Source organism: Zootoca vivipara, chromosome 1 (assembly GCF_963506605.1).
Source record: "Zootoca vivipara chromosome 1, rZooViv1.1, whole genome shotgun sequence".
Lineage (NCBI taxonomy): Eukaryota > Metazoa > Chordata > Lepidosauria > Squamata > Lacertidae > Zootoca > Zootoca vivipara.
This window is the reverse complement of record NC_083276.1, coordinates 42,754,476-42,775,388: the sequence shown is the minus strand read 5'-3', so window position 1 is coordinate 42,775,388 and position 20,913 is coordinate 42,754,476. Positions and strand designations below refer to the sequence as shown.

Genomic DNA, 20,913 nt, shown 5'->3' with positions numbered 1-20,913 from the left:
GTGTCCAGCATCAGAGAAAAGTGCTTTTGCAGTATGAGTGCTGTTCTGTGCGAATTCAGCTTGTGTCCTGCATCCCGCAAATGGAACTCTCATTGCTGCAGACATAATGGGTTGAATCCCATTGTTCCCTTTTGCTTGTGGAGGGGCTTTAAAACTATAGTGTGCCTCTGCTAGTGGAAGAGGAAGGGAGGTGACTTTCCTAGAACAGGATGGAATATGATGCAGCAGCCTGCTGGGGTTATCAATGAAAATTAACCCCCGTTTCTGTTTGTGGTAACATCATCTGGATCGAAAGCTTTTCTGCAAGCCGAAGGGACATCTTTAGATTGAGCCCAAGAATTATCAGTCACACGAGTTTCTGTAATTAGGAATCAAGTGATATCTGTGCACGGGTGAAGCAGCTCTTAATCTTTCATCAGCCAAGGGCCTTGACCATTTCCTATCTTAAATGGGCCTTGACCATTTCCTATCTTAAATTTAAAAAATGAATGAATGAATTTGTATTCTGCTTGCTTTGCAGTCTCTGGGCAGCTTGCAAAACATTAGTGAAAATATTACAGATGGTACAAAATTGACAGATATTAAAACTGCAACTTGATGAATCCTCTCCAGCCAAACAACTGCTGAAACCTTGCTTAGAAATAACACATTCTTCTTTCTTTTGCTCCCCTGTTCCCCCTCTCTCAGAACAAGGTCATTTCAATTCTCATCCATAAGTGGGGCTTATGACTATAATGTTGCTTTTCCCATTTGTACTAGTACACTGAGTGGTGTGTGGTTGTTGTTGTTGTTGTTTCAATTATACTTACTCTCTGATTTGTATTTATAGTGCTGTTATTGTTGTTAGTTGCCCAGAGGACTTAGTTGATATTCAGCTTAGTTTTACTGAGAGGAGACCCACTGAAATGAATAATCATGACTACAGGTTCACTCATTTTAGTAGGTCTGCTCTGATTAAACAGTTATTGGGTGGCATGCAAATATAGTTAGAGTTCAAATCCCCATTAATCCGTATAGTCTACTGGGTGACATCAGTCTTGTCACCATCTGTCTGCTAACCTACCTGCCAGGGTTGTAAAGATATGGAGGGGGGGTGGGAGCACCACATACGCAGCGTTGGCTCCTTGGTGGAAAGGTGGGATCTAAATGTAGTAATAATTTAATAATCGTTAAGGTTAGGGCAAGGCACCACTTCAGCTTGCTTGTGAAGCCATCTAGTTGTAGAGTGGATATACACAATACTCTCGTGATTAAAGTTTGTTCATTTATTTCATTCGGAATATCTACCACCTCTCAACAAAATGTTAAATAGTAAAACTGGACAACAATGAAAGCATCCTAAGACATGTTCCACAGTCACTGAATCTTTTAGGCTGATCATTCAGTTGGCATTAGCAGTTTGAGTCTTACCTCTCCCCTTCATGGTTTCTCTTTTCTGTTTCAGGAGTGATCCAGAAGGCGGTGGCCAGATTCCACCTCCGCCAGTCACCTGGAGCCAGGTATCTGGCTTCAGGCCCATCATTGAAATGCAACTGAAAGGATGCCTTGAACAAATAACCCAGCTGGAGATCTGGCAGGCACTGCAGCCCCTCACAACAGCTTATATCCTTTACATGGCAGCCTATTACAGTCACTGCAATCAGCAGGTGAGGCCTGTGAAAACCAAAGAAGTGTCTCTTGCAACTGTCTGTTGGGTGGATCCCTTATTCCTCAGTGCAACTATCCGTCCGGACAAGGCTTGGAGTACAGTCAAGGGAAGGAAGTGCAGTTGTCTTAACGGAAATGATACAGGTGCCTGTCTTCTGGGTTCCTTTGTAAATTCAGGTGAACCTTGCAGCTGGTTTCAGTGTCTTTCAGTCTTGTAATTTGCCAAGCATGGTACCCTCCATATGTTGCTGGACCACAGTTCCCATCATACCTGGCCACTGGACATCCTGGCTGGGGCTTATGGGAGTTGGAGTCCAACAACATCTGGAGGCACTACCTTGGTTAACCTGGCTTTACTAGGATGACTCCGGACAGGATCAGCTTAATATATCTCTTCCCCCGTTCATGGGGAGAGTGTCAAAAGCATCAGAAACTTTCCAAATCAAGTGGAAAAGATTTAGCAGTAGTTTTCAGCCCCTGTTGAAATGACCTTCAGGAGCTTTTTTTTGAAGCACCTACCAGTCAAAATGATTATACTTGGATTGCTTGAGGCCTGACCATAGCCAGAACCATATATGCATTCTGTAGCTGCATTCACACATGTAGCTGCATTCACACACTAATTCAACAAGCAATGAGTCAACTCACCAACAAGCAAACAAGCCATGGGCTGTTTTTCCAGAACTTGATTTATTTTCCAGCTGTTCTTGTCTAATACTTGTATAGCTTGGTGAGCATCTGGGGTGGGTTTGGACTTGACACCAAACCATAGTTAAAACAAACTGTGGTTCATAAGCTTCACATTTATTTATTTATTTACTTATTTATTCATTTTAAGTCATTTGTTTATGCGGGGGGAGGGGGATTACGAATCTCTTTCCAAATCTCAAGTCTCAAGGGAATTTACAAACCATAAAAACAACTAAAATAGTTTTAGAAACTGTACAAAAAGCAAATAAAGATATGTTTGTTCAGTATTTTTTTTAAACCTAGTGCCAGGGACCTTTTCAAGCACTGGTTTGAAAACAAATCATGGGTAGTCTTCAAACAAGTCATTGTTAAGCTAAAGAAACTATGGATTAGCATTATATGTGAGCCAGGCTTGTGTCTGAGCCTGATTTCCCAGTCATCCAAAGTTTATCTAGAGCAGGAGGAGTACAGTGTGCACAGGAAAGGAGGAAGAGCTCCTGTTGGGAAGGAGACAGTGGTAGTCAACTGTGGAGCATGAACAGGAAAGAACAGTTTCCTCCTTGCCAGTTCCATAGATTTTGACATCCTCGACCCACTTTTAATTCCAGAAAAGTAGTGATTGATCTCTTTGTCTTGCAAGGAGATGAATTAAAGAGTCCTAGATTTGCAGGGGCCTGTAAGGAAACTCTTCAGCTGTCCTACTTGAAGCATTAGGGCAGTTACACCAGCCCAGGAGTTCCCAAACTCTGGTCCATGGACCAACAGTGGTTGCAAGCTTTATTCAGGTGGACAATGGCATATCTCTTTTAATACAATTTAATACATGCTACATAAAGCAGCATGTAGCACATTCAACATACAATTGCTACAACAGGTAGAATAATTATTTAGTGGTCTGCCAACATGTCCTGCCATTTTCCACTGAGGCAGGGAAAGAGACAATGAGTTTGAGAACCACTACATTAGCCCCTTCTTGCTGTACTTGAGTTCTTTAATATAAAGCACCCCTAGGCAAATACGTTTGGAGGCATTGCTCATGCATAATAGATCACTGTCCTGGACAATGTCATGAGGCAAAATCATGTGCCTGCAGCATCCTGAATCTAAAAAGAAAGGAAATCAATAGGTCTGACTCATGCACAGTATAATGTTGTTGGCTTAATTTCAGAGTTTTCACAAAAACGCCTTTTCCCTCCCGTTCCACCCCCCCCCCTCACAGCCATCAGTAAACCCCATTGATTCCTTAGAGGAAGTGGAGCATCTGACATCAGCGCTGCTGCTGCCTCTCCTCAGACAGACAGCCATGCAGAACCTCTGGGAAATGCTCAGGTAAAATCTGCGCCCACGTATGTTGCTGCTGCAGCAAGCCAACCAGCTTGCGTTACTAGTCGGTGGAGCGTCTTGCGGCAGTGGTGCTGTGCTGTCATTCCTTGGGCAGCTGAAACAGTCCTGCTAGACGGACAGGGCTGTGCGTCTTCTTTCCTTCTGCTCCTGTCCCCATTTGCCTTTTGATCTCGCCCGTAAAGGCAGAGTAAATTATGCAACGTGAGCATATGTTAAACTGCATCATTTACGCGGGTCACAGAATCCTGCTTTGTGGCACAGAACATGAGTTTACCTTGGTGTAGAGCAGTGGTTCCCAACAGGTGGTCCGCGGACCCCCAGGGGTCCGTAAGCTATGCCAGAGGGGCCCGCAAGATGCTATTAGAATAAAAAATATATTAAATATATTTCGTATGATAACAGTTTTTTGTTTTGGCCGCTTCCTGCATGAGCAGAGTCTAGCGCAAAACTAGAATTAGATAGAGGCAGTAGTTCTGCTGTATGCCGTTAGGTGGCGCTTTACAAACACTACTGTTTTGCAAAGAGGCAGTGCACGCATTCTACTAACGCTCACCTCCCCAAGATGCTTTGCGCGCGTCGGCTTCATTTGTGCGCTACTGCGCAGGTACCCTGTCTTCTCCATTCGCCTTCCTCCTCCTTGGCGCGCGCTGCCTCTTTGCAAAACAGTAGCGTTTGTAAACAAAGCGTTGTTTTTCATGGAAGCTATAGTTCGTGTAGTTAAAAATGGACCGTTGGTTATAAAGTGGTTCATCACATTAAGAACTGAAAATTAAAACTAAATGTATACTGATGGAGTACTCTGTTGTAACTGTAAAAAAACGTATAAATATAAAATATAAAAATACTCTTAATTTGGCTCTCACTTTTTAATTTTAGGATTAGGAATTAATGGGGGTCCTTGTCACAATAGCGGCTCGATGAGGGGTCCTCGAGAAAATTTTGTTGGGAACCCCTGGTGTAGAGGGTTCTTTATTCTTGCCAGGGTGTTACTTAATGGTCAGATTGAGGTTTGTGCTGGTGTTGGCAAATAGATCATGCTTGCTTATTCCAGATACTGAGGGCAAATTTGCTGCCTCTTAATGAGGGTAGCGATGCACTGCACATTCAGGATTGTTTCGCTGCTGGGCTTCTCGAGGCCTTGTGCTTTCTGCAGGCACCTGTATGGCAAAGCCGAAGACGCCAAGGAATGAAGGAGTCTGTTCGCAGGGCACTCTGGGAGCGGTCTGTGGGGGTAGAGTCCCACTTTGTCTGACAAGTCTAGTACATGAAACAAATCCCAAATTGGCCCTGCGTTGGTCGGCAAAACCCCCAGAACAGCATGCAGGGTGGAGTGGGGAATGCTTGCCTTGATGGTACAGTGGAACCTCGGTTTACGAACACCTCGGTTTACGAATTTTCGGTTTACGAACGCTTGTAACCCGGAAGTAAGTAAACCGAGGTTTCCGAGGCCTACAGAGGCCTCCGCGAAGGCCTGAAGACTGGGCTGCAGCTGCGGAGGCGCTCCCATGGCTCCGCGAAGGCCCGGCCTCCAGGAGGCATCGGAGCGAAGGCCCGGCCTCCGCGAAGGCATTGTGATTGTGGAAGAGGACCCTGAGCCCCCATCCAAACAATGACTATCATCAGCCCAGATAAGAAATAAATGTTAATTTTTTCACCTAAAATACTGTCTGATTTATTTTATAGTACAGTACATTGATTATTGCCTTCATTTTATGGATCAATGGCCTCATTAGACAGTAAAATTCGTGTTAAATTGCTGTTTTAGGGGGTGTTTTTCATCACCTGGAACGGATTCATCCACTTTCCATTACTTTCAATGGGAAAGTTCGCTTCAGGTTAAGTACGCTTCAGTTTAAGTACGCTTCAGTTTAAGTACAGACTTCCGGAACCAATTGAGGTTGTAAACCGAGGTACCACTGTACTATTGTCTTAGCATACCATTGAATTTCTCTCTTTAGCTGGCAACGCTTTAATCACATGGATTTTTTTTAATAAGTTGCTTTTTTCTCAGTATATGCCTTCTGAACTATAATCTCTCTCTCTCTCTCTCTCTCCCTCTCTCTCTCCCTCTCTCTCTCCCTCTCTCCCTCTCTCCCTCTCTCTCCCTCTCTCTCTCTCTCTCTCTCTTTCCACACAGGCCATGCTCTGCTCTGTGCAATCCTTTAACCTGCTCTCCAGCGCCAGAATCTCTTCCCAGCATCGTTTCTCTGAGCTGCACTGGGGGCAAACCCCCAATGAGCCTTGCAGGCTCTAAATCGCCTTTCCCTTTCCTTACTGCCTTCCTGGTGCTTGTCGATAGCATCATCACCGTACACAAAGGGCTGGTTGGCAAGGTGAGTCCTGCTGGTGTTTTGTTCTGCCGTTTCTGTTGGGGACATGCTCTGTTCCAAAAAAAGAGAACAGAGGACACTTCCTGCATCTGAGAAGAACATGTAAACAGGACACTGTAACACTGTCCCATTTATGTGTTTCAGGCAAGCCAGGAGTTGTTGAGCGAGCTCTGAAAGCCCAACCCTTGGGCATTTGAGAGCCTTTGGGCATATAAACCCTCTTCAGGTTTTATAAAATTATAAGCATGTAGGTTATGTAAACCACACGCAAAAACACACCCCAACTTGGCAAATTCTGAAGATGGTTCATAAGTGTGTTTGTGTACAAGCCTCCCTCAATCTTGAACCCCAGTTGTGCAGGGTTTCTGATCTCAGGGAAGCTTGCAGGTGTGCTCAGTGCAGAGGAGGGCAACGGAGATGATAAAGGATCAGGAAACCAGCCATTACGAGGAATGGTTGAGGGAACTGAAGGAGCTGGGTATGTTTAGCTAGAAGAGAAGACTGAGAGATGACATAATAGCAATCTTCAAATATCTGAAGGGCTGTCACATGGAAGATGGAGGAAGCTTGTTTTCTCCTTCTGCAGATTGGTTGTTAAAAGTTTGAAAAGCTCCAGAGCTGGTAAAATTGACAGCCTTGGTAAGAAAGAAGGAGCAGTGACCATTAATTACTTTTCCAGACAAATGGGCTCTTTTCCGATGTCTCTTAAAATGTGAATATAGCATGCATTGTTCTCTCCGGGGAAACCATCAGTTTTCAATTATCCCAGCAGACAATGAGAAGGATGTTGTAGTAGCGGAGCATATGAATGGCATTTCTGTATGATAGGAAAAAAACTAGCTAAAGGAGACTATCACCCTCTAGATTCAGGTGTTTTTGAACTGACAATACCCCCCCCTCTTTTTAACACAGTATGTCTCCATACTGGATGTGAAGGATGTGACAGACTATCTGTTGCAGAGCTGGACTGCTGACCTGCCTTCTATAACTCCTTCCTCTGCTTGGCTCTTGAGCCACGAGTACCACTTTCAATATTACGTGCTTTCACTGGCTCAGAAAATGGTAAGCTCTTTGCATCCATCTTCACTTCTGGTTTGCTTAGCCCACCCATCACCAGCCTAGGGCCCTCCAGATGTTTTTTACTACAGCACATGCTGGTTGTGACTGATGGGAGTTGTAGTCCAAAACATCTGAGGAACACAAGGGTGGATTTGCCCATGTACTTATTACAGAACCTGCTGGGGAGGGGATATGGTGAATGAGGCTGTGGTTCCTCAATAGAATTTGGCACCTACTGATTCACTTTACAATGTCCCCCACTCTCCATTCCCCACCTTTGATAATGAAATGGACAAAAGAAGCCAATAGGTGTTTTTTTCCACCTCCCATCCCAATTTGCCACCCATAAAGAAAACATACTGCAGCTTCTTAACAGTCTGCAGATGCCTAAAGCTGTCTGCTTCTACTCCCACGCCACCCAAACATGAGCAATAGGCTCTATCTGAAGGGACTTGCGTGTTGTGGGAAAGTTGGGGGTTGTGCCGTGTGTATTCATTCACCGTAAGGTGAAATTGGCTGAAAATCTGAGTGATCTGCTGTGTAAAACCTAGATTTTGGCCAACCGAAGTATCTGTCTTAACTTGTCTCCCACCACTTTGCATAAACACAATGCAAAGTTGCACTGTGTTGCACGGATTTGCGGACTTCATGGTGAAAAGCCAACACGTAGGGGGATTTCTTTTGAGGATGTTTATAAGGATAAAAAAAACCTGCCTGCTCTTGCAGCTTGGCATAGAACATCTCCCTTTCTCCCTGCCCCTGCCCTGTGTCATATCATGACCCCTATATCTGTGTCAATGCGCATGGCTGCAACATTTTCACATGCTGGATTTTTGTTTCCTGTGCAGGCAGGTACTTGTCCGGATTACAGCCAGCATGCTTCACTCTATCACTGCGTTGCCATGGCGTTGTTAAGCCGTTTGTTGCCAGGCAGTGAGCACCTGGCTCATGAGCTCCTATTGGGCCTTGCTTTCAATGCAAAACTGATTCCGTAAGTTCTGCTCCCTCTCCACCTCTTCCCCATCGCTCCCCTTGAGTAACCCTTCCAAAGACGAGGACGTGGAGAAACTGTTTTGGGGAAAAAGGAAAGAGAGATTTACAGGAGAGTTTTAGTTTCAGTAACCTACTGGGGAGCCTGTTCTAGGTTTCCTTGCAGTGGGAGTTGAGGACATAAAATGAGTCTTGCTCGTGTGTCTAGTCCAGCCGTCTGTTCCACCTGTGGCCAGGCAGATGCTTACGAGACAAGCAGGACACAACTATCTTATCATTCTGTTCCTCTTGATCCCCAGCAATTGATATTCTGAGGCATACCGTCTCTGATCCTGGAGATAATATATAGCCATCATGACTAATACTTGTGCTGTCTACATAGCTGAAGAAACATTTTGATGCAGCTCCATGGCCCTGAAGGACAAAGGGTGACTTCTTGCTCTTCTCTGCACCAGCTGTGAAGTCTTTTAAATCTCTGTGCCATCTTTATTGCCTTTCCACTTGTAAAGTTCCTCTGCTGTGCAAAAAGTTGGAGGTTATGTTTGTGCAATTTTTAAAATTGACTTCTTCTACATTGATGGTGATAGATCCTTAACATAAACTCTGGAAAGTGGGTTAAGCCATGAGAGATTTGCCAAGGCCTAAGAAGGCGACCAGGGACGCGGGTGGTGCTGTGGTCTAAACCACTGAGCTTCTTGGGCTTGCCGATCAGAAGGTTGGCGGTTCGAATCGCCGCTACGGGGTGAGCTCCCCTTGCTTGGTCCCAGCTCCTGCCAACCTAGCAGTTTGAAAGCACGCCCAAAGTGCAAGTAGATAAATAGGTACTGCTCCGGCGGGAAGGTAAACGGTGTTTCCATGTGCTGCTCTGGTTTTGGTGTTCCGTTGCGCCAGAAGCAGCTTAGTCATGCTGGCCACATGACCTGGTAAAACTGTCTGCGGACAAATGCTGGGGCCTGTAAAGCGAGATGAGTGCCGCAACCCCACAGTCGTCTGCGACTGGACTTAACTGTCAGGCGTCCTTTACCTTTAAGAAGGTGACCCAGTCCACAAACGTGGCACTTTCGGCACTCCACTCCACAAGAGTCAGTCTGAAAGCAGAAAATGGGCATTGGGAATACCCATGTGTTCAGACCATTTCCCTTTCGATATGTTCCTCATCCCAAAAATAGGTTATTACATTTCGCTATGTTGAGGCTGCTTATGGTAATGAGAAAAGAAATCGAATGTTTGAATCTCCTTGGAAACATGGATTCCCACATATAAAAACGGTTGGTGGCCTCTGCATACATGGACTCCAACTCCCATCATCGCTGGCCATCGGTTGGCTGTGGTTGCTGGGAGTTAGCGTCCAGCAACATCAAGATGAGGAAGGGTGCTGTAAGCCAGTGTTTCCCAACCTTGTGCCTCCAGCTGTTTTCGGACTACAATTCCCATCATTCCTGACCACTGGTCTTGCTAGCTAGGGATGATGGGAGTTGTCCCAAAACATCTGGAGGCACAAGGTTGGGAAACACTGCTGTAAGCTATGATAATGAGTCCTCCACACTCAGAGGCTCTTTCTACATCCAGGAATCCCCTTCACACCCCTTTCTGAGCTGCCCTAGCTATTCCTGGAGATGCATTTCATCTAGCAAACTTATCTCTCTTCTGTTCCAGCTAGGCACTTCTTACATACTTATACAAGCAGCACCTGCCACATTGTAGAATATATTTCCTTAGGTCAGCACCCTGGAGTCATGCTGCATCTTTGTGAAAATGTAGATCATAAGACTGTTGGGGATTACTCTTGTGCTGTAGGAAATAGATAAGCAAATAGCATTGCATTAATCAAGAAAGCATTGACAGTTATCGCCTGTTTTCCCCACCACCCATCTTTTGTACAGGGAAGGCAAATCAGGGGGCCCAGAAGCTGCTGATTTCTCAGACCTCCTGCACTTGAGCTCAAAGGCGAAGCCAGCACAGCCAGGCTCAGCAGCTGCTGTTCCTCCACTCCCTAGTCGTGGTACCTTACTGGAGGAAGCATACCAGCAACTCCCACTTATCCAGGCCTGCTACCTCTCTCACTTTGCTTACTTGGAGCCCACCCTTGTTCGTTCCAGAGATGTTTACCAAGGACGAACACACTTAATCCAATCCATGATTCTTCCTGAGGTCAAAGGGCCAATCCTACCTTCCGATTGGCCGTTCCTTCCTCTCATCAACCTCTATAACAGTGTGACTGGTGCAGGAACCCGGTGGGCTGGGCTGAGTTCTCTCCCACTGGATCTTGTGCGCACAGTGACTCAGAACCTGCAGTGGGTCCTCTTGCTGGAGACTTGGAGAGCCAGGGTCCTTCAGGGCATCTCGGCGGCAGCCAAACTTGCAAGGCTTATGTGTGTCTTCCTCACGGGCAGTGACTTGTTCCTGGAAGGACCCGTCCATTGCTACACAGCTGCTCTACTCTCCCTTTACTGCCAACCCAAAGTCCTGGACTCCTTGAACTTGGATGCTCCCCTCCCTGGCTTAGCTTCTTTCCATGACCTCTACATCAACCTCCTGGAACAGTTTGAAGGTGTCTCCTTTGGAGACCCACTCTTTGGCATCTTCGTGCTTCTTCCTCTGCAGAGGCGGTTTAGTGTGCAGCTAAGGATGGCCGTCTTTGGAGAGCATGTGAGCACCTTGAGGGCACTGGGAGTTCCACTCCAGCAGGTAGGTCTCCCCAAGATAAGGCTGGTTTGTTTGGAGGTAGGGGTGGACTTTTGGGGGTGGGAAGTAAGCTCAAGAAAGCCCTGCTGGATCAGACTGAAGGCCCATTTAGTCCAGCATCTTGTTCTCCCTGTGGCCAACAAGATGTCTATGAAAACCCCATAAACAGCACATGAGCGTAGCAGAACTCTCTACTTGTAATCCCCAGCAAAGCTGTCATGAGCAGTAGCCATTGATAGCCTTAACACTTTATGAATGTGTCTAACCCCCTTTTAAATCCATCTACGTTAGTGGTCCTCACTACATCTTTGGGTTTAGCTATGTGCTGCGGGTTTAGCTATGTGCTTCGTGAATAAGTACTTCCTTTTGCCTGCCCTGAATCTTCATGTCCCTGTATTCTAGTACTATGAGAGGGAAGGAAGGAAACGTCTAAGGAGGCAGAAGTAGCTGGCAGGATTAGGGGGTGCATAATTATGTTCCCTACTAGGGGTGGACTGAGCAGCCTAATTCCCTCTCCGCTTTTAGTTTTGCTGGAGCTCAATCTGTCAGTTTGCATTTCTTGGTGCAGAAAGTATTGATCTGATGTGTAGAGATCTTTCCTCTTCTAATTACCGTAATTCAAGAGGGTTCTGGGAATTTCTCTGTGTGAAAGAAACAAGCAGAAGGTTCATGGTCTTTGGGTTATTCCTTCAGAGAAGCTGAGTACAGCTGGTTTAAACTGGTTCTGTTATCTCTTCTGTCAAGGTCCTGCTGACTATAAAAGTAAGGCCAGAAGGAGCCTGGGTTTCACTTTCTCTTTCTATCTCTTTTCCTTCTGGTGTGGTGTTCTGTACATAGTAGAAGTTATTGTAAGTTTCAGTTAAGTCTGCTGCAACTGGACTTCATATGGACATTGCCAATCCTGAACGTATTGGATTTGTGACCATTATGCTCATTTGCCTTCAGTAGCAGTAAAGCTCTGCTGGATGAAATATTAATTCCCTCTGGTCTATTTTTTGGAAATCCTGCAACATGTTTAAGTTTCTACTCTGCTAACTATACGCTGGAATCTGCTCTAGATCAGTATTGAGTAGAATTACATGACACAGTCATAGGTCTGTTCCATCCTATCTTGTTCCATCCCAGCCTGAACAAATGCATGAAGAGTCCACAGTTAAATTTTACACACTCTTCATGTACAATTATTATTATTATTATTGTGTGTGTGTGTGTGTGTGTGTGTGTGTACAATAAATGTGTTTCAGTCTATTTTTCTATAAAACATACTTTTTAAAAAAACATAAAATACATATTTTTTTGAGTGGTGTTGCTTTCTTGGTTTTGTTGCAGTTTCCTGTTTCTCTGGAGCGATACCTTTCCCCTGCTGAAGACAACCTGAACCTCTTACGGCAGTACTTCCAGACCTTGGTCACAGGGACCTTGCGACAGAACTGGTGCCCTGTACTTTATGTGGTTGCTGTGGCCCATGTCAACAGCTTCATGTTCTCACAGGATAGCACCACACAGGTATGCGATCATCTTTAAAAGTCTGGCCCTGGTGCATCCTGTTCTTCCACCAGGCTGGTTGTGTGATGCGCACAGTTTTGATGCACTGTCTCAATTGGTTGTGTCAAAAGTCCGTCAGCTTTTAGGAGGGAGGATCTGGATGAATGTATTGTCCTGGGCTGTCAGTGTGGACCTGGGATTCTTAGAGGAAACAGAAATAGCCTATGGCATCATTGTTGGGTTGCCTTTTGAAGACAACATGGAAATTTCCATTTGTCCAGAGTGCTCCACTGCTGCCCACCTGCTTATAGGAGAAGAGTGTGAGCTGCTTCGCACTGTGTTTTTGAGAAGTGCTTTAATTCCCTGCTCAAGAGATTGAATCCTGCTGCCTTTGCTGCACATTCCCGTTCCCTGCTGGGAACAGGGCACCCAGCCAATACAGGATTAAATCCTCTCCTCCTGCCCATCAGCTGATGTCAACAGTGATGTCAGTTGATGGGTGAGCAGTTGTAGTTTGGGGAAAATGGTCTCCTGGACCAAACTAGAACCTCTGGTGGTTCAAGGTTGACCCACATGCTAAGCCATGGTTTGGCTTAGAGTGAAGTGTGAGCCAGACCACTGAATCCTCACTAGGCCTGTCAGGCCACTTGTCATCCATGCCAGCAGAAAGCTGATTTGCCAAGAAACGTAATTCAGAAAGAGCAGCCCAAGAAACAAGATGTATCTGCGTGGGTTCTTCTGAGCACACAAAACTCTTGAAGAAAAGGTTGCTGTAAGGGGGAAAGCTTATAGGGAACAGCCCCCTCTCATCAGGTCGAGTTCTTCGCAGAGCAGTAAGTCCAGCACAGGATCAGATTACAAGAGCCAGGAAACAGAAAGGGAGACCCAAGGCTCTGGCAGTCTCAGAGAGCCCCTGCTCCAAAGGGAGGGAGGGAGAGTGGTGGAGGAAGGGACCGGCAGACGGTCAGAAGGGAGGCCATTCCCCCCAACGCCTGAATTGAGACGAACGGCTCCCCGTAGGAGCAAGGGGCGGCGCTTTGGGGTTCCCAGGCTGTTATGTTGGACGCGAAACAGAAAGCAGCCATTGCGAGGTTCTGACTCAGACTGAGGCAGACATGATTTATGGACACTTTGCACTGTAAATAATATGCACCAATAAAAACATCTTAAAGACAAGCAGATGTGGAGGGTCGTTACTCAAGAGTAGCCACAACAACCCCTGACAGTTGCTATATAGGATTTACAGATTTTGGCTCTTGTGTGTTCATTGTTGCCTATGATGGCCAACAATTCCCTTGGGGATTCTGAAGAGCTGGATTCCTTTCTCTTAGAGAAGCAACTACAAGTTTAACATTTATTTTATTTTATTGGTACTTTTATCTCAGGAGGCTGATGTGGCCCGAAAAAGCATTCTCCAGAGGACCTGGCTCTTGTCTGATGAGGTAAGCAACCTGAAGCTGGCTCTCAAAACCAGTCCTTGTAATACGATGAGAGAGTTTTGTGGAGTGATGAATTTTCACACCTATCTTACTCAGTGCTCCCAACTTTGAAGACATGTCTCTATGGGTTGCTTGGCTCAGACACATTAGTTCGGCCCATTGGCTCGCTGCAAACAATTGCTCTGGTTTCTCTACTGAGTCTTCTTCAGCACAAAGGAGCCATCATTTCCATAGGAATGGAGGGATGTTGAGCAAAACCCCATGCAAACTGTTGAACACCCTTCTTACAATCACAGTTTTAAGATGTTAGCCGCCCTGAGCCCCGCATCTCCCCGCCGGGGAGGGCGGGGTGCAAATAAAATTTTATTATTATTATTTATTAAAATGCCCAACTAAGAAGCAAGCCCTGATTCAAACATGCCTATAATGCACTTCTATATGGTATGTGACAGAGCACATTTTATTGTGTGGCCAATTGGGTAATTTTCTTGAAAGGCAGACTGTTGGGTGAAGAATATTCCTGCACTGGAGCAGTTAAATGGAGGAAGCACTCACTGGCTTTTTCTTGGTCACCAGAAAGAGTCAGGATGTATCTAGTTCAAACCTAAGCTCAGCCACCAATTCAGTAGAGACTTAGGCAATCCGCTAAATGTGATAGGGAGATTCAGCAAGCAGTATTGCAAGCTTAGCTGATAGCTAGGAAACCTGCTTCCCTTTCATAACAAGCATTAAAACTTACAGCACAGCTCAAACAATAACTATGTCTGCGGCGAAGTTACCAACAACCTAATACTGCAGGCATTATTAAGGTGCAAATTCCCCCGGAACAGATGTGCTAATAGTATGAACATCATGTGTTTGGGCTGCAGCATCTGAACTGCTTTGTTCCCTTGTGCTCCTTACGCTCTCCCCATAAGAGAAAAAGCATTGTCTGGAATGGCCCATATCTCCAGGGTTTGAGCCATATTGGGGAAACTGCTTTTCTTTCATTCACCCTCTGCTTCCTCCTACACTCTTCAGGTACTCAGGCGACATCTTCTCTACTATAAATTGCCAAATAAAGAGAGCCCGGTGGGCTTTGACCTTTATGAGCAGCTTCCCACCATTCGTCTGAAATACTTGCACGCTGTGACTAAGAAGCAGCCCAAGGAGGAGCCATTCGCACCAGATTTGTAGAGAAGAACCTCAGCAGCTGACACTGGGGAAGTGGGGCGGGGGGGAGCAGCAGCTCTAAGACTGGAGAGGAGCTCTGTCAGCCTCCTGGTCTCTTGCCTTGCCCGAGGAGCACGACAGGAAGGGATCTGCACTGTCTAGGCAGAGTTACCTTGAAAACGGCTTGACTCTTCATGATGGAAGAATTTGGACAAGCAAGTGTTTCTGCCAAGATGAAAGACAAATGGTTTTTTTGGGGGGGGGAGGTGATGCAAATGTGAGGTGTCTGTAGGATTATTGGCATCTCCTACTGGAAGAGAGAAAGGCTTAATTTGCTCATAGCACATGGTGAAATGTACCTGGAATGTTAAGTCTTATGGTTTGGCTGGAAGGCTGTCATGCAGCACGGGATTTAGGGTGGAGCGGGTGGTTTCCCCGCACAGGGCGCTGAGCCAAGGGGGTGCAAAATTGAGAATATCCATAATTGAGAAGATCCATTTGGGGGTGCCAAGTTTTGGCCTCGTACAGGGCACTGGAGGATTAACAAAGTCTGCCCCTGCCACAATGTCTGGGGTAGAAATATCTGGGAAAGTGGGAACTGATTCACCAGAATTGTTCATGGGATAGTGATTTGAACAAGCTTTTGAGTCCTGCAGCTGTTCTGCACCTGACACATCTCAGGAAATGACATTACAAGTTTCCATCTCTGTGCAAAGCCACCTGTTCCTTCCACCTCTAATGCAAGATCTCTCTGCATTAGCTGTTTCTCTCTCTCTTTGTTTTTCTAACCATATTATATTTAATAAAGTTATCTTTCGCATAACAGGATGTTTTGGCAGCTGCAACAACTCCCCAAAGCCAAAAGAAGAAGAATGTGGTTGGTGGAACTTAATAAATCTGAAGGCATGCTCTGGGATGCCATGTTAGGGATCTCTAGGGGACACACTGCGGCATGCAAACCACCAAACGCTGCCCCTGTTTGAGTGACAAGGCCATCTAATCACACTTCCTGTGATTAGGAAGCGATTGCCATTGCCATCCCCCCCCCCCCCCAGGGCAACCTAAAGCAATTTACAACAATAAATGAATTGAAACATAGAAAAACCAGAAGAGACATTCATGATTTTAAAAGACAGAATTTTAAACCCCACTCATTAAAGGAGGCCATAGATAATGAAAAGCCAAATATTGGGTGGGGTGGGGGAATTTTTGCAGGGTGGCTAAAGATACGTAATGACGAGACTCCCTAGGGAAAACACTGCAGTCCAAAACATATGAAGGCCAATTTGTTGGCTACCCGCTGCTACCCGCTTTCTTGCAAACTAGTGACAAGTCGCAAATGGGAGGCAGAGAACCAGAGCCTGCGGCAGCTCACAGGAGGAAGACCAGATGAGGTTTGTGAGAGATGCTTCCTCTCTGCAAGATCCCTTGCCATGTTGGAAATGCACCCCTGCACCCCACAGAAGCTCAGCATGGGCAAGAGTCACTAAACTGATGTCTAGATATATAGGATGATGAGCAAGATCCGAGCAGGACAACTTTACTTTCTGAAACTTAGTTTTGACATGCCTCTCTCAGCTGCAATTCAGTCCCTCGTAAAATCAATGCACAATCATTGATTTCCCCTGTCTCCCTTCCTGAGAGCTGTGAGCAACTTTCCAGTTTGAATTACTGAGAAAAATAAGTACTAAGCTAAGAATTGCAAGGAGTGATTTGTTGTTGTTGTTTAGTCGTGTCCGACTCTTCGTGACCCTATGGACCATAGCACGCCAGGCACTCCTGTCTTCCACTGCCTCCCGCAGTTTGGTCAAACTCATGTTGGTAGCTTCGAAAACACTGTCCAACCATCTCGTCCTGTCATCCCCTTCTCCTTGTGCCCTCCATCTTTCCCAACATCGGGGTCTTTTCCAGGGAGTCTTCTCTTCTCATGAGGTGGCCAAAGTATTTGAGCCTCAGCTTCATGATCTGTCCTTCCAGTGAGCACTCAGGGCTGATTTCCTTCAGAATGGATAGGTTTGATCTTCTTGCAGTCCATGGGACTCTCAAGAGTCTCTTCCAGCACCATAATTCAAAACCATCAATTCTTCGGCGTGATTGTTTTTCCTAAATTTACCAAGCCTGTTTCCTGTTCTATGCAAGCAATATTCTGGGAACTTATGAAACCTAAAAATGAATACTAATGTTTTGTGCATTTGGGAAGAGTTTAGGTTAGATAAAGAGAAGCTATGGCAGGAAGTTTTGCAAATATGGAATCTCCTAATAAATCTTAGTACCCTTAATAAATTACAGTTCCCCACATTCTTGGAGGGAGGCCATGACTGCTTAAAATAGTATGATGCCACTTAAAATTTATGGTGCAGGTGTGACCAAAGGTAACCCACCACTGGCAGAATATTATGGTGTGTTCTTTCTATAAATCACTAGAGGGTGCTGCTGAACAAAATATTAGTAAAAATCCTAGGTGGAACCTGCTCTGAATGTAGAAGACAAGTGCTTCTGTTTTTGGAGAACCAAATTAAAACTTGAAAAACCTAGTCAAACCATGCTTTGGTGGGTGTTCTGAGCAATTGTTAGGAATTGGCACAATGGCCATTTTTAAATCAAAGCAATATTTTTTTAAAAAAACATGGTCAAAATGTGCCCACTAATTAGGTTAATCTGTACAGGAGTAAAACAAAATTATCTGCCTGGTGCTTTTTATTAGGTGTGATATAGTGGATATTAGATGATAACTTTACAATGTCTCTTAGGTGATGGTATTTGTAACGCAGTTGCCAAACCAGTCACCTCTGACCTAATTTGTCCCTCTTCTTTTCAGCTCAGGATTTTGAAGTTAAGAAAAATCCACAGTTGGTAAAAACCTGGAATTCTATTCTGCTTGATAAGCAAACTTAGAATAACTAACATCATATCTGAGGTTATATAATAGGTGGAGCATCTTCACAGCACGATCCTACATATGTCTTTGCACAGAAATAAGTCCCATTGGATTCAATGGGCTTACTGCCAGGTCAGTAAGTACTGGATTACAACCAGTTGATTGTCTCCTCTTTGATGAGTTCTTTTTCGTGATTACTGAAGAGTGGTATTCCCTATTTTTAACTACTCCTCTTGGACATTTTAGGCTTCAGTCCTAGACGCACTGAGCAGGGGGCAAGCTCTACTAGAAACAGTGAGACTGTCTTCTCAATAAACATTCATAGGATTGCATAGGAAAGCCACTTTTATTTCATATCTATTGTTTGCCTTGTAAAGGGAAAATATTTACTAACAAGGCGAGTAGATTTTTGAAGCAATTGATATTGACCTGTTTTTCAAATGAAATATTTCAATTTAAAGTTTACTGAAAGACATTTTGTGTAAGGCATCTTTGCTTTCTAAATCTTGGGGGAGAAAGATGCAGAAAATGGCCGCTCCTGAGAGAGATTTGTTGCCGTCGTCGCCAGTGATTTGAGTGCTAGTGCCAGGCTTTCTATGTGTGTTTGCAGTGTGAATGTGTGTGTGTCAGCCTGCATAATGCCCTCAGTCTCTTCCAGTTCTTGGCTTTTTGTATCTGTGAGGGTAGAATGTATGAGAGCAAGCCTGTCAAATCAGTCTAGGCCAGGCTTCCTCAACCTCGGCCCTCCAGATGTTTTGAGACTACAATTCCCATCATCCCTGACCACTAGTCCTGCTAGCTAGGGGTCATGGGAGTTGTGGCCACTGGAGGGCCGAGGTTGAGGAAGCCTGGTCTAGGCAATCCTTGTGACGAACTAAGGACCATGATTAACATAACCAAAGAAGTTGATCTGTGCCATAGAATGAATGGGTCGGCTTTCCCCTCACCAAGGCCCCGGGGGATGGGGTGGAGAGAGGGGCAAACTGAGCTGCAAGCAGGCTACAAGCTGGACACAGAGGCACCCTTGCTCTTTCCTGGATCCCAGCCTCTGACTAATGGATGAACAACTGCTGGAGTGTTAATGCTATGCTCAGGTTGTATATATGTGTAAATAAAATAATATATCCTAAAGACCAGCTAAGCCAGAGAGGGCCTTGAACTATGTCAGGGGTAGGCAACCTAAGGCCCATGGGCCGGATGCGGCCCAGTCGCCTTCTCAATGTGGCCCACGGATGGTCCGGGAATCGGCGTGTTTTTACATGAGTAGAATGTGTCCTTTTATTTAAAATGCATCTCTGGGTTGTTTGTGGGGCATAGGAATTCGTTCATCCCCCCCCGCCAAAAAAAAATAGTCCGGCCCACCACATGGTCTGAGGGCCCATGGCTGAAAAAGGTTGCTGACCCCTGAACTATGTTATAGGTACAGTGGTACCTCGGTTTAAGTACACAATTGGTTCCGGAAGTCTACTTAACCTGAAGTGAATTTTCCCATTGAAAGTAATGGAAAGTGGATTAATCCATTCCAGACGGGTCCACGGAGTACTCAACCTGAAGCATACTTAACCCGAAGTGTGAGTGTAATTGGTTCTGGAAGTCCGTACTTAACCCGAAGCGTACTTAACCTGAAGCGAACTTTCCCATTGAAAGTAATGGAAAGTGGATTAATCCATTCCAGACGGGTCCACGGAGTACTCAACCTGAAGCATACTTAACCCGAAGTGTGAGTGTAATTGGTTCTGGAAGTCCGTACTTAACCCGAAGCGTACTTAACCTGAAGCGAACTTTCCCATTGAAAGTAATGGAAAGTGGATTAATCCATTCCAGACAGGTCCACGGAGTACTTAAACTGAAAGTACTCAAACCGAAGCGTACTTAAACCGAGGTATGACTGTATTTTGTATTTTTCATTATTCATTGAATTATGTTGTTGTGTATGAAAACTTGCAGTAGAATTTTCACAAACCTCTCGTGTCTTTGCACAAAGATGCACTCATTTAGACAAATTAGAAAAGCACCTATTTAATATATATATAATCCTGCATAAAAATATGGCTCCATGGTCCAGGTTCAGAATACAAAGGTGGGGCAAAGGGAATCTGGAGCTTTCCATATAAGAAACAATATAAATATTCATTGCAAAACAACAAGAAATGAACTAGATACATCTAGTTACTGCAATAATAGTTGTAAACGTAAGTCAGCATTGCTATTTGTGCTGGGCTCTTTTCATTCATTCAGATATGGGATGGGCCGTGGTTCTCAGATACTACAATTCAGTGTTTAGAAAAATAGTTGGATAACCGGGGTGACTTCATAACCCCCCTGGTTTCACTTTGGGACCATTAAACATCCTAGCTACTAAGGTACCGTAGTAGGACCAAAACTGTCCTGAGTCAGAGGGTGGATAATTCTCCTAGATGCATTACCAAACTGACATTTGGTTTGTGTGACTAAGATTTGAGCTGACAGTGAAGTCGGGATTAAGACATTTACAACAGTTAAACTAAATGTAAGGTGGGAGTTGAAAAGACGGAAGCTATATCAAAATTGCTGGACAATGTAACAGAGAAAGCCTGGGTTTGTTGGCACATCCACCGCTCTCACTAATTGGAAATCTGAGCCGGGAGCCAAATATGGTCCCAAATGCTGAGATGGGAAGTTTCCTCTTTTTGGACATCCTATGCTGGCAGTGCAACAGGGACAAAGGGTCTGCCTCTAAATGCCAGGGAAGGACCAGGTCCAGTAATCGCAATGCATGTTCATAATTTTCAGTATCTGCCTACAGGCTGTCAGCATCTTGTTTGTATTTTAACTTTTGTAGTGTTTCCTGCTCTTCGTTCAGCCCGGCTCCCACCATCTAGGGATGGAAGCATCTGTCAGTTTTGGTTCTCTTGAGTTTCTTGTTTTTCCAATCTTAAATTCAGTTTCCTCACATTTTGCAGCAATTTGCTATTTATTTTACTTAAATAATTATGAAAATTCATCAGCATTTTGGTGTGAATTTCTCCTGGTAAATGCATTTTATATGCAGTTTTGGCTAACGTTTCTGCAAGCAACTTCTCCTCTTGTATGCCAGTTTCATGAATATCTTCATTTTTATGCATGCTTTCCCCTAATCGGTGCATGTTTGGAGAACTGCACAGCAAAATTCAGATAAGTGCAGATTTTGAAGGGTAGCTGAGCTTTGGTTTTATATGGGTCACTTTGTGATGCT

At 44.9% G+C, this 20,913-nt stretch overlaps 1 protein-coding gene across 1 annotated transcript in view; it reads left to right on the top strand.

Annotated features, from left to right (window-relative positions):
• Positions 1 to 16,671, top strand: part of RPAP1 (RNA polymerase II associated protein 1) — a 49,484-nt gene extending 32,813 nt beyond the window's left edge. Inside the window, exons 17-25 of the mRNA XM_035111753.2 lie at positions 1,445 to 1,646; positions 3,557 to 3,666; positions 5,819 to 6,014; positions 6,924 to 7,073; positions 7,919 to 8,061; positions 9,944 to 10,748; positions 12,075 to 12,251; positions 13,616 to 13,672; positions 14,690 to 16,671. Coding sequence (XP_034967644.2) covers positions 1,445 to 1,646; positions 3,557 to 3,666; positions 5,819 to 6,014; positions 6,924 to 7,073; positions 7,919 to 8,061; positions 9,944 to 10,748; positions 12,075 to 12,251; positions 13,616 to 13,672; positions 14,690 to 14,845 — 1,996 coding nt within the window. The 3' untranslated portion in view covers positions 14,846 to 16,671. The remainder of the gene's footprint in view (positions 1 to 1,444; positions 1,647 to 3,556; positions 3,667 to 5,818; positions 6,015 to 6,923; positions 7,074 to 7,918; positions 8,062 to 9,943; positions 10,749 to 12,074; positions 12,252 to 13,615; positions 13,673 to 14,689) is intronic.
• Positions 16,672 to 20,913: the final 4,242 nt, after the last annotated feature.